The following is a 16157-nucleotide window of genomic DNA, read 5'->3' as shown; positions in this document are numbered from 1 at the left end:
ATAAGAAAGATGAAAAAAAAAAAGTTTTTATGTAGATATGCTTATCACAAAAATAAAAATGTCAGATTTGAAATGGAATTGTGAAGGAAAAAGAATATTAAAATATAAAAATTAGTACACAAATTATCCAGGGTTTCTTTTTAAAGCACAATATACTACAGGAAAAAAAACAGCTAAAATGGCATGCATGGCATATTTCTACTGAAAAAAAAATTCTTGAAATTATAATTTTGAACTGGAGTGGATGTGACAAATCCCTTCCAGTGTGTTTACTTGACAAATGGGAAGGTGATGATGAAAAGAGGCAGACAGAAATGAAAAACCATACTTAGCTATATTATCATTAACATCTTTTTAACATAGTAGCTGTTAAATTAATTGATCTGTAGGAGAGCCTATCATAATAATTATTATTATTAGGGATTAATCATAGTAGAAGTATTAAGTCATACATTTGAATAGAGGGATCAAAAAAAGAGAAATAAACTGAACAAATGAAGCTGCTCTTTGAGTCTCTTCCACCTGTTCTGAACACTCTAAGTTACAAGGAAGTTTTAAGTCACAATCGAGTGCATGCATGGGTAGGGGGCGTCTCTGGCCTACAGGCTGTACCAGGCCTGTGAAATCATTGGTTCTGGCCCTGCCAAAGCAACTGCAGATAGGATTCAAATTTTGATAAATGTAAAGCAGGCTAATTTTTAAGTTGATAAGTTGATAAGGCCTGCAAATGATGTTATAAATATACAAATGACCCTTGGCAGAATAAAAGGTTCCCCACTCCTACAAACCACATATTTTTTAGTTGTCCCAAATAGTGCAAAGAAGAAAAATACTGTTTTATTTCAGCTTCATTTTCCTTTAATCATCTTTGGATATAGAGTCCTGCTCAGTTTTTCACCTCCTATCTACCTTCCTTATGTTAATACTTGGCCATTCTCAAATGTCATACAAATAAATGACAAATTCTCCAGCAAGTATTGCTCCCTATGGTTTGCCCAGGCTTGCTGTCATCCTTGAATCAATTCTCTAATTCTTTGTTTCTAATACTTGATGGATGTCAGAATCACTCAGGTTATTTATGAAAATAGAAATTGCCTGGCCCCACCCCATCGTTTTCAATTCAGGTTGTTTTGAGCTGGACCTGAGAATGTATATTCTCACCAATTCCCACTTGGTGTTGATATTGTTGGTCCAGTTAGCACATTTAGAGAACCATGGACTAATTTACAAGTAGACATGGTTACCAAATCTGTTATTTCAATTTTTGATTACTACTTTCCCAGTGACACATCTGCTCCTGAGCTGGAAGTTATATCCCCTCATAATCAAGTTACTTTAAGAGCTTAACAGCTGGTCTTCCTAACCAGTTCTACTCTTCTTTCTAGCAATATATTCCCTTGCCAATTAATTGCTCTTAAATATTAACACATCATGGGATTTTCTTGTTCAAAAGCTTGCATCTGACTGCTAAGACTAAGACACTTTAAATCCTATATCCTATACTAGGCTTGAAAGGTCTTTAGTAACATAAAAACCTAAATACTCCATTACACATCCATCCCTTTGCAAAGAGGTACTGCATCAAATGATTTACAACCAATTTGTACTATTCATAGTGTCATTTTCTACAAAGCTGCTGAATTACTGCTCCTGAGGAAAACACAGGATTAAATTCCTGCAAGCCTCTAGTCACATTTGTGTCAGTTGGTGAACGAATTACCTTTCCAAATGTGCACTTGTCTTTGAAAATGTCTTACACACAAATATATGTATATATATGTATGTATATATGTATATACATATATTTGTGTTGCATCATTGATATTGTTTCATAAACTGACAATGGCACTGTCACTCATGCCTTAATAAAGCTGATATTGTCTCACAAAGCCTTACCACAACCCTATGAACACTACATAGCCTTTTGGCACTGTGTGAGACATGGGTAGAGAGGAGGTACCATTTCGAATAGTGAAGTCACCCAAAAAAAGACGCAGTGTGAAAAACATGGCAGTAAATAAAATACAAAGAGAATACATATTTACAGAATAAGCTGAAACAAGAAGGAAAAGCCTCATTGGATCACCTGGGAAAACATATTTAGAGTGACTAAAACTTTCCACCACCTTGTGTATGTTTATGAATGCATGTAATAATAGTTTTATAAATAAATTTTAGCCAATAAATAGATTTTTTCAAATATAGACTGCAGATAATAAGATTAGCTATATTAAAGAAGTAATGTTCAAAAACTATAGAGTATGGTTCAGATATAAAATTGTGCATACTGTATACTAGGAACTTTACAAAACATTTTACAAAAAATAATCAATGTAGTGAAATCCTATGATATGATTCATTATTATGCTATTTCATAGGTGAGGAAAAATAAAGGCACATGGTAATATGCTTTCCCTATGTTCTACTATCATTTGAAAAGTTCATGTTTTCAAAATGTGTATGTGAAGTGCATCTTCTGGGAGGTAATTGGGACTAAATGAGCCATGAAACGGAGGTCCCTAAGGATAGCATGAAAGACTTCAACAATAGGAAGTGAGATTCATGTAAGGATCCTTGCTCGCTCTCATCATGTAAAGCCCCGAACACACACACATACACTCGTTATGCAGCAGCAAGAAGACCCCCCCAGAAGATACTGGCAACATGGTTTTCTTTTTTGTTGTTGTTTGATGTGTTTTTTGTTGTTTTTGGTTTAGCTTATCAGCCTCTAGAATCAAGGGTTATGCAAACATCTAGTCTTCTTAAATTACTGGGCCCATGGAATTCAGTTTTCTAAAATTCTCTCCTTAATCAAACTTTAGCCAAGCTTCTCTGGGTCTTCTCCTAGACAAAGCCCCAACCTGGGATTCATGGGCTTAAAGAGCCACTAACAGTTTAAGGGCAAATTCCAAAGGTAGCCTTACCCCCACTTAAAATTGTTGTCTGGGAAAACTCAGCTGCCAAGAAATAGTTACTACTGTGAGACAACACCTGAAGATAAGGCCTATGTGTCATCAGCCTTTGGGCAAGGATAAAATCCTAACCCCAGTAACTTAGCATCCACAGTAACCTTGCCGCATTTACCTCAATGAGCCCCTGGTATTATCTGCTTCTCTTACTCCACTCATTCTCATCCAAATAAAACATTCAAGTCAGGGCCAACTTTGTGGCTAAACAGGTTAATCCTTCTCCTTGCAGCACAAGAATCCCCTAAAGGTGTGGATTCATGTCCCAGCTACTCCACTTCTGATCTATCTCTCTGCTGATTATCTGGGAAAGCAGCAGAGGATGGTTCAAATCCTTAGGCTCCTACACCCATGTGGGAGACCCAGAAGAAGCTCCTGGCTCCTGGATTTGGATTGGCTCAGCTCCAGTCATTGCAGCCACTTGAGGAGTGAACCAGCAAAAGGAAGATCCTCTTTCTCTCTCTCTCTGTGTCTCTCCTTCTTTATGAAAATCTTTTCAAGTAAGATAAGTTTTTATTTAAAAAACACATCTAAGTCACTTCTGAACACATGGAAGCTGAGTTCACTTTACAGTGGACCCTTTCCTATTATAATAGTTCCTACTGATTACAATGTGGCCTTATTCTATTCTTTTGTTTTTGTTTTGTTGTTTTTATGATACAGCTCCATCAGCTCAGGAATTCCCTCTTACCCCTCTTCCTATTCCTCCCTCCCCCCAAGTTTTCACCTATATTATTACAATAATATATCCTTCAACAAGTCACAGCCCATCATTCTGTTATTTAAATGTATCATGATAGTGTAGATACAATTCTATTCTATTCTATTCTATTCTATTCTATTCTATTCTATTCCATTCCATTCCATTCCATTCCATTCTGAAGGTAAATTTAAAGAGAGAGGGGAAAATGATAGATAATAAGACAGATTGATTTTTCATCCACTGGTTCACTACCCAATGGCCATTACAGCCAACAAAATGCCAGATTGATGCCAGGAGCCAAGAGCTTCTTTCCAGGTTTCCCACATGGGTTCAGGGACCCATACATTTAAGCAATCTTCCACTGTTTTCCTATGCACCATTTACAGGGAGTTGAATCTGAAGGGGAGCAGTTGGGTCTTAAACAGGTACTTACATGGGATTCCAGCATTGCTGGTGGAGGCTTAACTTGCAATGGCACAATGCTAGCCCCTGCTGGCCTTACATTTTAAACAGTATCTAGGGCCCGGCGCCGTGGCCTAATGGCTAAAGTCCTCGCCTTGAATACCCCGGGATCCCATATGGGCGCCGGTTCTAATCCCAGCAGCTCCGCTTCCCATCCAGCTCCCTGCTTGTGGCCTGGGAAGGCAGTCAAGGACGGCCCAAAGCTTTGGGACCCTGCAACCGCGTGGGAGACCTGGAAGAGGTTCCTGATTCCCAGCATTGGATCGGCGCACACTGGCCCGTTGAGGCTCACTTGGGGAGTGAATCATCGGATGGAAGATCTTCCTCTCTGTCTCTCCTCCTCTCTGTACATCCGGCTTTCCAATAATAATAAATCTCTAAAAAAAAAAAACAGTATCTAACTTTGTTTCCCTGAAAGTTCCTCAGTTCAACATGAAATAACTGAGATTTGTGTCCAAGCACACTGACCCATGGTCCCTACCCCCAAAACCACAATGAAAACAATATAAAGAAATGTTCTACCACTTTCAAATGTGAACTTTTGTTCTAGTCAAGCATGCTGCTCCACATCATTAGTCTTCTATTAAAGTAATTTACTGGGCCCTCCAAAATGGGGACTGCACTGGATACTGGAAAGGCAGAGAAACTAAGGATGATTTTATTCTACGGAGCTTAACTGGCTTTGAAACACTCACAGCTCAACAGTAATGACAACCAAGATAATGCAAGGCAGTCAGAGTCAGAGCATCAGAATGGGTCTGTGGATTGAGGCTTCCCAGCTAGAACATGTAAAGAGGTCCTGCTCGATGGGCCTGGCGGCGTGGCCTAGAGGCTAAAGTCCTTGCCTTGAACGCACCAGGATCCCATGTGGGCGCCGGTTCTAATCCCGGCAGCTCCACTTCCCATCCAGCTCCCTGCTTGTGGCCTGGGAAGGCAGTCAAGGACGGCCCAAAGCTTTGGGACCCTGCACCCGCGTGGGAGACCTGGAAGAGGTTCCTGGTTCCTGGCTTCAGATCGGCACAGCACCGGCCGTTGCGGCTCACTTGGGGAGTGAATCATCAGACGGAAGATCTTCCTCTCTGTATATCTGACTTTGTAATAAAATAAAAAATAAATCTTTTAAAAAAATAAAAATAAAATAAAAAAAGAAGTCCTGCTTGATGAGCTTACATTTAAAAGTAACAGTAATGTAGACTTATAAGACAGCATATGCTGTTACACATGGGTACTTCAAAAAGTTTGTAGAAAATAAAAAGATAAGTCTATTCTGCTGCTAAACTTTTTTCAAATCTATGTAGTCTTTTATAATATACATTTCCACGAACATTTCAGACTCTAAAAATACAAAATTTCAAGATATGCTGTGACCAAAATCAATTTATCTTTGAATTCTACCTACCTATAAACTTTTTGCAATTGCCTCTTATGAAAGCTGGTGAGTAGAGTATTGAAGGTCTCAGAAAACCCCTAGTTTCCTTCGTCTTTAAGGTTGGAACAAATGCAAAGCATAGACATCGTGAGCAAGAAGGCTAAAGAAGGAGCAAAGGAAAACTACGCAAATCTTAGGGTCTGACATTTTTCCAGATGTTATGAGAGACACAAGCAAATTCGGATTTTAGAAATCTAACTCCAGAGGCCTACTGGAGGAAAGATTAGAAGGAGTTAAGACTGGAAGTAAAGAGACCTGCGTGAAGATAAATGCAGAAATCAAGATCAGCCTGGGCTCTGGGCTGAGACTGAAGCTGCAGAGGCCCAGACGACAGAAGTCTCACCACATCTCACCTTTCCTCGGCCACAAGCGCACTTCCACCTCTGCGCCTTCACTCTCCAACCTCAAACACTTGTTCTTTTCCCATCTGCCTAAAACTCAGAACCTGCTCCAACTTTCACTTTTCCTAAAATAACTGTCCTTAAATACAGTGTCATTACACCTTTCGCAATTTTTTTAAGTTCTATTGCACAGCATTTATTGATATCTTGACAGAATTACATCTTGCAAATCATTTCATGTACTAACAAATGGAGCAGACACAGCCCTCTAACCTAAATGTCTGCTTCTTAAATTTGGGACTTTGTCTTATGATTCTTTGCATTTTCAGCAATACCTACCACAAACACCTGTACCTGGTAGGTCAGTGGGTTATCGAATAAAGAAGAAACACACTTTGTGACTGTTATCAGCGCAGTTGCCCTGTTAGTTCTGCTGCTTAAACTTTGCCTTTCTCTACAGGTCATTAATAAAACTGTACAGCACAAACCAATCTTACCACCATCTAAAGCTTAATATACCGACATTTCACTGCCAAGCCCTAACTCCAAGAGAAACACAAAAGCAATCTGGCAAATCCAATTTGCACCTGAAAGCCTAACCACTTTCCAGACATTGTGCAATTTTCATTCTTAAAATGGATAGCTTCTTTTACTACTAAAGTTAAAACGTCTGCATTTCGCTTAAGTTCAATGTTCAGCTGGAGCCCCTGGCTTCAGCTTCTTGCTGGGATCTGCAACACCGTCTGCCTGGGAGGCAGTGTTGGTTGGGTTCCTGCCACCTCCACGAGATACCCAAGGGTCCCAACTCCTGACTTTGACAGTCACTGCAGGAGTAACCCAAAAGGGCGGAGTTTCCCTCTCTCTCATCTCCAGTCTTATTTTTCGCAAAATAAAAATGTTCTTTCAGGAAAACTAGCTTCTTTCTCTTAACCAAGCACAGAAAATTCCTTGAAAAATAGTGCCTATTTTCAAAGTCAGAGTCTCCACAAGTCTCCTTGCCATCCTCTTTCCCAACATCGCCCGGCTCAGATTCAATTAGCCAAAATATGTATTGCGCACTAAGAATAACCAAGACACCCAGGCAAATGTTAAGAAGGATAATCCCATGCTTTATAAACCCCAATTAACTTTTTCCCCCTCTCCTTTACATTCTGTTTTTCTGACTCTGTTGATATTTCAGTTGTTTTGTGCAGGGTTACTTTTCTTTTTCAGCTTTTAATTACTTTGTAAACTCAAACATTTTAAAAATTCCTTCCTGGAAATATTTGGAAGAAAAAATATTTTTGCATTTCAGATTTTTCCAGATTTTGGAACATTCACATATGTGTGTACATGATGAAAAATCTTGGGAATTGGGTGTGAACCCAATGCAAAATATATGCTTCATCTGCACCCTATATATAGAGCCAGAAGGCAATTGTATACAATATTTTTTTTTAAGATGTATTCCTTTTTCTTATTCGAAAGTCAGGTATACAGAGAGAAAGAGATACAAAGAGAAAGACTCTTCATCCACTGGTTCACTACCCAAGTGGCCTCAGTGACTGGAGCTGAGATGACCTGAAGCCAGGAGCCAAGAGCTTCCTCTAGGTCTCCATGTGGGCGCAGGGACCACCACACTTCCAGGCCACAAGCAGGGAGCCAGAAGGGAAGTGGAGCAACCAGGATACAAACAAGCTCTCACATGGGATCCCAGTGGATGCAAGGTGAATATTTGGCCACTAGGCCATCATGTCAGGCCCAATTTTATCCAGCTAGCTTTGAAATTTTATTTATTTTTATGGAAAAGCAAATTTATAGAGAGAAGGAGAGACAAAGATCTTTCATCCACTGGTTCACTCCCCAAGTGGCCCCAACTGCCGAAGCTGAGCTGATCTAAAGCCAGGGGCCAGGAGCTTCTTCTGGGTTTCCCATGTGGGTGCAGGGTCCGAAGGCTTTGAGCTGTCTTCTACTGCTTTCCCAAGCCACAAGCAGGGAGCTGGATGGGAAATGGAGCAGCCGGGCTGGGATACAAATTGGATCCCACGCAGGATCCCAGTGCATGCAAGTCAAGGATTTTAGCCACTAGGTTACTATGGACCCTATATGGTATTTTTAATGATTTGTACATGAAACAAAATTTTATGGAATGGAATTTTTGACCTTTCATACCATTTTAGGACCCAAAATATTTTAGAGTTTGAAGCATTTGAGATTTTATATCATTGGATTATGGATGTTCAACCTGTATTTCCATTTGCTCAAGTAGAAAAGGATCATGTATTAAACAATTACTTCCCCTACACTTCCATATGTCCTATACCTTCCACTCCAATTCAGATGATTTGTCTTTATATGTCTGGATATACCCTCATCCCACATCCTGTAATTCTGACCCCACAAACTCATCTATCTAAGACTTAATCTCATGTGCCACCAATAATATGACTTTTCATTACTCACATTCATTTCCTTAATGTGTTTCCAAGGAGTGTTTCAGAAAATAAATTCTGCTGTATGGTCATTGCATATGAGCACTACAGCATATATGGCTCCAGTGGGAAATTACATATATAATTCTTGAAATAATTTTGTAATCAAACTGGGCTTTGAGCAGATGTAACAGGGCTGATCACAGTATCTTTTCTGAAACTGGAGAATCTATCTACATACAGTCTAGCAGCATAAGGGAAGACACTGCTAACACCATTTAGTTTTCTCATTATTACACTAAAATATGCGGCCATCCAAAACTAAATGATATAATGTGTGTAGATACAATTTTGAATCGCCTGATATCATCAGCTCTTACTGAAAAGTAGAATTTTAAAAGGATTAACAAGGGGATTCTATTCACCTTTCAAGCAGTCCATGTTCAATAGCAGGACATTAAGAGTTTTAGAAAGATATTTCAAAACAACAAATGTATAGTTTCAAAAGCAAAGAAAATTTAAACCTGGGTGGTAACCAGGGAAAGCATGCAATCACACAGCAATACTCAACTTATGAATGAACATTTTTTAAAAGGGAAAATAATTCAGATTGAGCTATTGATGTAGCAGAGAGTGTAAGAGTCTTCAGTTTAAGGAGCGTTTTAAATATCAAAGCATAAAGAAGCTAAAATCAAGAGACAGTTTCACTTCCAAAGAATTCAGTTTTCTTTCGAAGCCTCCCAGTTTGACAGGGCCGTAAGAAAAGCCCTTAGGAAGCACTCGCTGTCTTCCTTTTCTGCCTGAGTGCCAGCTGCATCTGCTTTCAGCGTCAGAGACCCGGCAACACCACGGCCTTCAACTCCTTTTAGTGGAGAAAAGGCCCTGTGAGTCATGTGCTTTCTTCTAGGGATGTAGGAATCTCAGAATTACTAAATTCAGGCAAAGAGTAAAAATCGAAATTCATTCAGTAAATTTCAGTGTGCTCAGACTGAGACAACAGGTGCCTCTGCACGCATCTTGAGAAAAAGTTAGAGGATGCTTTCCAACTCCAGCACAGGCCTCTTAACGAAGCAGTTCTAAGGATCTCGCATTACCACCACAGAATAACACAGGCAGCATCTGATGAACCAGAAACCTCTCCCGTTCACCATTTGCTGAAGCACACTCACGCAAGGCCTATTTGCTTGCACTCTGATACTTTACAGAGATGCAGAGCTGCCATCTAGTGTCTAAGAGGGAAAAAACAAGGTGCTCTCCATTTTAAAAAAAAATGCAAACTTTCTAGGAAGCACTAACTTTAAAAGTTAACATATTTGGCACAAAATTGCACAGGTTCACTAATGCCTGCATGTTTCTGAACTGTATCTTGATATCTTACTTTCACTAACAAGTGGTATAGAGGTTGAAACAGAATCAATTTTTAAATAGACTTCTTGTTCATTTGGTAATTTTGGCATAATGTTTTTTGTAAATAGTCATTTTATTATGTAAAAGCACAATTTTTATCATGAGAAAGGAAATATGATTTTTATCATCGTAAAGGACTAAAATGCCCAAATCTTGGCACTATTAATTTTATAATGTTTGGCTTATAATCGTTAACACCTATAAACATTTCTTCACTAATTAAGGGTGAATAATAATGACTTTGAAGCATTAAGCTAATTAACATTATAACTATAAAAGAGTAAGTACAAAGTAGGTCGAAAATCAGTTCCAGCGTCCTGTATCTTCTATATGGCCAGTTATTTCAGTTCTTCTGAAATATACCTTTACCATTTACGAAAAGATCCAACTCATAAAATCAAATGGTGACAAAGAGCTATCACTTCCAAAAGTAAATGATGTCATTGTCAAATGTTTATCTTCAGTTACTTCTAAACACTGTTAGGTCTCTCAAAAGAGTTTTTGCATTTTCTGGCATCCAGATGCCTCCCTGACAAACAGGAAAAAAAAAGAACATGTGACATTCATTCAGTCTGTTTCACCGTTAAGCCTCCAAGCAAGGGATCATCATCGTAGGATAGTACACTAAGCTTCCAGCTGCAGTGCTGGCACCTCCCAGCATCCCATGTGGGTGTCAGTTCGTGCCCCAGCTGTTCCACTTTTGATCCCGCTCTCTGCTTATGCCCTGGGAAAGCAGCGGAGGTTGGTACAGGTCCTTGGGACCCTGCACCCACATGGGAGATCAAGAGGACATTCCTGGCTTCCAGCTTCAGATCAGCTCAGCTCTGACCCTTGTGACCATCTGGGGAGTAAACCAGGGGATAGATGGCCTTCCTATCTCTCCTCCTTTTTCTGTCAAATCTTTTAAATAAAAATAAATAAATCTTTAAAAATAAAATCTCCAAAACATTGCATCAAGTATTTTTACAAACTCAGTCTGTCAGGATTTTTACTTGTTGCAGTATGTTTCACCACAGATCATAAACAGGTTAAGAAAAACAGAAATTTGTAATTTCACACACGTGAGTGCCTTAAAATACTACAGTTGTAATCTTAATATAGAAAGCAAGGGTGCACATGTTTTTCTATCACCATCAACATTATTTACTACTTTTTGTTCAGTTTATCTTTGACATTCCCTAGATAACAAACATTTCAGTTTTGTAATCCCTGAACACAAGAATTTAGAAAACCTGAACAAATTTCTCTTTAGTCATAATTAGCTATGCCACAAAAAAGACAAAAAATTGAGATATTTTGAGGCTATTATTTTGCCTAAAATTTCTGACCACGTGAATTCCTTTTTACTCTTACCCGCTATTGGCTAATAAGTGCAGTTCATTAAATAAACATCAGCTGAATAGATAATGCCCTATAAGTGTTCCAGGTTGATGCACCCATCTGCTCTGAAAACAAAATTAAACACAATGGAAAATTTGTTTTTGGTGATATTATCCTTAAGAGTGGCCTTACTTTTATGGTAAATCTAGTTATATTTTTGAAGTGCACACAGGACTGTAAACTGCTCATCACTGTAATATCCCCATATGTAATCTCCATTTCTCCTCCAGAGGGAGCACAACTCTCATGTATGAAGCTGAGATATTTTTAATTTATTTATTAAAATGTATTTATCTTTATTAGAAAGACATGGAAAGAAGAAGGAAAAGACAAAGAGAAAGATCTCTCTGCTGGTTCACTCTCCCAAGCGGTCTCCAAAGGCTGGAGCTGAGCCGATCCAAAGCCAGAAGACAGGAGCTTCCCCTGGGTGTCTCACACAAGTGCAGTGTCCCAAGGCTTTGGGCCGTCCTCGACTGCTTTCCCAGGCCACAAGCAGGGAGCTGGATGGGAAGTGGAGCAGCCAGGACACGAACTAGCGCCCGGCGTGTGCAAGGCAAGGATTTAAGTGTTGGGCCATCATACTGCCTTCTCTTCTCTTCTCTTTTTAAGAAGGAAAGCCATTTCATGCTTTGGAGAGTTCTTAATGTCAACAATTTAAATTTTACAAAGAAAATTGATACAGCCTAGGCAGTTTATGTCATTACTAACCAGAATCAGACCTGAACCCAGGTCTGAGGCTTCTCATTTCCTGATAATGCACATTCAACTTAACATTCATTTCTAACACTATTTCAAAAAGTTTGTGGGAAACAGAATTAAGGGTTTTTTGGTGCATAGCAATTCACAACCTATGCATCCTTTTTTTTCTATTTTTTAATTATATTTTTGACAATCTTTACATAGTTAATTAGGGTAAAAAGGCTCAAGGGCTATAGGAAAGTGGGTAAGACTATTATTTTAATATTGTTTTATGCATCCCTTTTAGTGCACATTTTCCAGAAGCTTTCTGAAGACCCTTCACCAGTTAATTCTCAAAAGCACAAAAGTCGGGTGAAAATACAAATAGAATAAGCAAGCCTTCCTTAAGGGACAGAAAAAAGACTCTACAGAAACTAAACAGACATGAACTAACATGTTTCATTCACCAAAGTAACTGAAAATTTTACTTGATTTGGGAAAAACTATGACAGATTTTCATTTAATTGTATCCAGAGGACTATTAGACCTGGCACATCTCGGCACAGACTTCCCCGGGAGGGGCCAGAGTTTCCTTCTGGAGACAGCTGCTGTTGGGTCCAACTCTGGCTGGATATAACACGATGTAGCTTCTGAAAAGCTTGCACTCAGGGCCACTTCAAGGCTGATCTTCTTTGGAAAATACATATGGAAGCACACACCCTCTTCTACCTGACTGGATTCCCTGCAGACTTCAGGAAGTAAGAGCTCCCTCACCAACTGGGAAAACCACAACACAGCCCTTGTCATGATGCTGAGACACAGGAGAGATGAGGCTCTGCGTGGTAATAAGATCTTACCTGCTGGGCAGCATCTGGACACTTGTTCAGAGTTTCCAAAACAGCAGACTGAAATTCTAGATCGGAAAGGAAACAGATTGTCCATAACTTAAAGAATACATTTTCCTATTTCTTCAGTCAGAATGCGAAAATTTCAGTGAAATATACCTTTAGTCATACATTCCAAAAGTATCCATCTTTTTATTTTACTACTGTGTTATGAGGATATGATTACTTTCAGCATATGTAACACATGCAATGATATATGGTCATGTCTTTACTTATTCTCACACATAAATGGAGTCATCGTATACCCAATTTACAAATCATCCAGCATTGTTTTTCTCAACTTGTGGTTCACAGGTTGGACCAGCATTTCCTAAGACTTTCACTTGCTCATATTTTGTTATACACTTAAAATCTCTACCAGGATAGAAGTCACTTTATCAATATTGAAGGATAGGGGCCCAAAAGCCTCAAGTGGTTATTGAAAAGTACCTTCTGCTTTCCACAAGGAGTGATGAACATTGTCACCAACAGGCTCTAAGTAATGAAGGAAGCTGAAGGGATTTTGCTCCCTCCGACTCTTTGTCACCAGAGATTCTGGGAGAAACCAAACTTATCACATGACAAAACCTAGAGATAACCAAGTCCAGGATTTTCTTCTTGAAGAAAGATTGTGCTTTTGTTTAAAGTACCCTATGTGATCCTGCCCTGTAAATTTAAAAGCATAAAAATAAAAAGTGCTTTCAGGAATGCCCAGTGTTCCATGGGTGTGGGTCTGAAGATCACTAATCTGGGGTACCCTCATTTGAGAGTAAGAAATCAAAGGTCCACACCTGAGCAGTTGGTGGCAAGGTGAAGAACAGAACTTATGCTAACAGTCATACAGCTGCCTTGTCAGAATCCTACCCTGGTGCATTGCTCCCCTTTGTCTGCACACAACACAGACACCAGACAGAAGACACGGCAGTCATTCTCAACAGTCCTTTCTATATTCCAAATTTAACAGCATTGCAGCTGATACATATGGCAATGCTACAGAAAAATAAAAGGCACGTGGTGACTAAATGTGGTAACATACTGTTAAGCTACACAGAAGGTTTTCATTTCATGAAGATCAAAATCACAACCTCTATACAGGCATTGTTTCATGTGCCCACACTCTGTAACCTCTCCTACAGCCTCTGGCTTTTCAAGCTCGCGCTTCTTCCCTCTCACTGGCTCCTCTCGCCCACTGTTGTCCTAGTCTCTGTAAAATCCTCTATAAAAAGTAGCAATTCTTCCTGTCACCCAGAGCTCCCTGTTCTCCAACCCTTTAATTCCGCATGGTGTGGAACATCACACCATACATTTCATAATTCACTTGTAAGCTGACTTATTTCTTCTTTCTTACTGCACTAGAGGTTTTGGCTGATTCTCCTGGGCCCCTCCTCCCCATCTTATATCTTCAGCATCAGTAACAGTACTTGGCACAAGCTAGGTAGATACTTCACACACCTGTTGAGTAACTGATTAAAAGAACAAATGACAAATAAAAAGGATGAATGAAAGCAGGGCATCTTGAACAGAGAGAGGATATTAGAAGAGGCCATGTAGTTACTGCCTTGCCTTCCTCTCTGTGCGGCGCTTCAGCTTTGTGTATATCTTGAAACAAAAACCACAGAGAATAGTAGGAATTAGTTACCTATCCACAGATGTCACCATGGCAACAGAATACAAGCCAATGCTTTCAAAAATAAAACCATTTCCTCAGGAAAATACTATTTAGAGAGTAAAAAAACAAATGGATGCTTGGCTTATATGCTAATTAATCTCTATTCTGCACTCATTGTTGAATTTAGGCAAAGTAAAATTAGATTTTTAACATCAGAGCTGTGCAATAGTTAGTATTGAGGGGAAACCAAATACCAAAACAATGTCATTTAGTATTATTTTCTATCACTTCTAAATTCTCCAAAACACAATGAACTGAAGACATGCTCTAGCATTATACAGGTAAAGAGATGTTGTTGTAAGAACCCAAGGAACAGCTGGTGATGTGCTGAGAGTTCTTTCGGAAATGCATTTGATGCCTCTAGCTTTTTTCATTGTCCCTGACCTAGCAAGCTTCCCAAAAAGCACGTTTCTCAGGGTAAATAAGTACAATTCACCAGAACAATGGAACTGGAAAACATTGTATCAGTCTAATCCTCTGAGCACTGACAACCAAAAGCTCAGTTTCCATTTGCCTTCACTCAGTGGTTACCTGAAATCACTCCCTCATCCATTTCATTATATGTTGTTGCCTTCAATCCATATGTCAAAACTTCTAGGAGAAATTTAATTATAAGCTGGAATAAAGGAGTTCCAGAAGGTCAAGAGGAAAGAGATGGATACAATAACTCTACTGCAATACATGGAAAACATATAAACAAAAAATATTGAGATAAAAACAATAACAGAATTTAAAAAAAGGAAATAGAAGAAAGGGCATGATAAGAACAAACCATAAAGAGAAATGAAAGAATTGACAACAAGTGGCTAGCATGCTGTCAGGTCATTAGTGCGGCAGCAGCAAGTGAGAAGCCAATTGACTTCCGAGGAATAGCACAAGCCTAGAACCACGGGAAAGGCATTTTGAGAAGCCAGCTTAGCCCATTAGTGCTCATAGTCTCCCTGTACAAAGGCAATCACGCCTTAATCAATTATTATATTTGATATAATATTTCATTCCCTCAGAACCCCAGGGGCACATTCAGAAGTTGCTTTTATTTTTTTTTATTTTTTAATAATGATTACTTGGTTGATCAGGGTGGAAAGGAAAGAGGTTTAGGGAAAATTGGGTGAACTCATTACTTCCAAATTTTTCTATTTCTTCTTGTTGTTCCTGGGGTAAGGAGAGAGACAAAGGGAAAAACCACTCATGACTTTCCACATGTCCTGCTACCCAGGGATGAGGAACAGCTATGTAGTATCAACCCAGAGTCTCAATGTGTACATACTCCGAGGGTTCTGTCCAAGTGGTTTGGATACCTCTGAAATGCTGCTGTTTTCATTGATCCAAGGATGAAGTCACCCTCCAAATGCCCCTTGGCTCCATTCACCAAGGGTCTTTTTTTTTTTTTTCTTGCTGTCATTGCTTGTTTGGGGCAGTTGTCCAATTTATTCTGTTTTCCTCATTCTGCTATAGCACCAAATGAGCTGCTATATTCTCCATTTACAGGGCCTGGCCTGTGTCCACGGCTCTACCTTTTTCATTAAGTAGGACATGTTCTTGCAGGCAAGTCCAAGTATCCGGGCCAGGCATCCCAAGCAACACTGGATCCCACAACTCTGGGGCTGATGAACCTGATATCCACATAGTAGGCAGGCCCCAGAACCCGGACCAGGAGACCCAAGCCCAGACAAATCTTCCACTCCTGGGCTCATGACCCTGTCACCCACCTAGTTGGCAGGCTCTAGGACCCAGGCCAGAAAACCCAACCCCCACCATAACCCCTTCCCCTGGGGTTCACGAAACCAACACCCACATAGAAGGTGAACCCTAGGATCTGGGCCAAAT

General features: G+C 39.6%; 1 protein-coding gene across 1 annotated transcript in view; it reads right to left on the bottom strand.

Moving 5' to 3' along the window:
- Nucleotides 1-16157, bottom strand: part of FMN2 (formin 2) — a 293706-nt gene that overhangs the window by 208368 nt on the left and 69181 nt on the right. Inside the window, exon 4 of the mRNA XM_058669764.1 lies at nt 12635-12690. Within this exon, the coding sequence (XP_058525747.1) occupies nt 12635-12690 (56 nt within the window). The remainder of the gene's footprint in view (nt 1-12634; nt 12691-16157) is intronic.

This window comes from Ochotona princeps, chromosome 10, assembly GCF_030435755.1.
Source record: "Ochotona princeps isolate mOchPri1 chromosome 10, mOchPri1.hap1, whole genome shotgun sequence".
Taxonomy (NCBI): domain Eukaryota; kingdom Metazoa; phylum Chordata; class Mammalia; order Lagomorpha; family Ochotonidae; genus Ochotona; species Ochotona princeps.
Note: the sequence above shows the minus strand (reverse complement) of the source record. Positions and strands in the feature narration are given on the sequence as shown.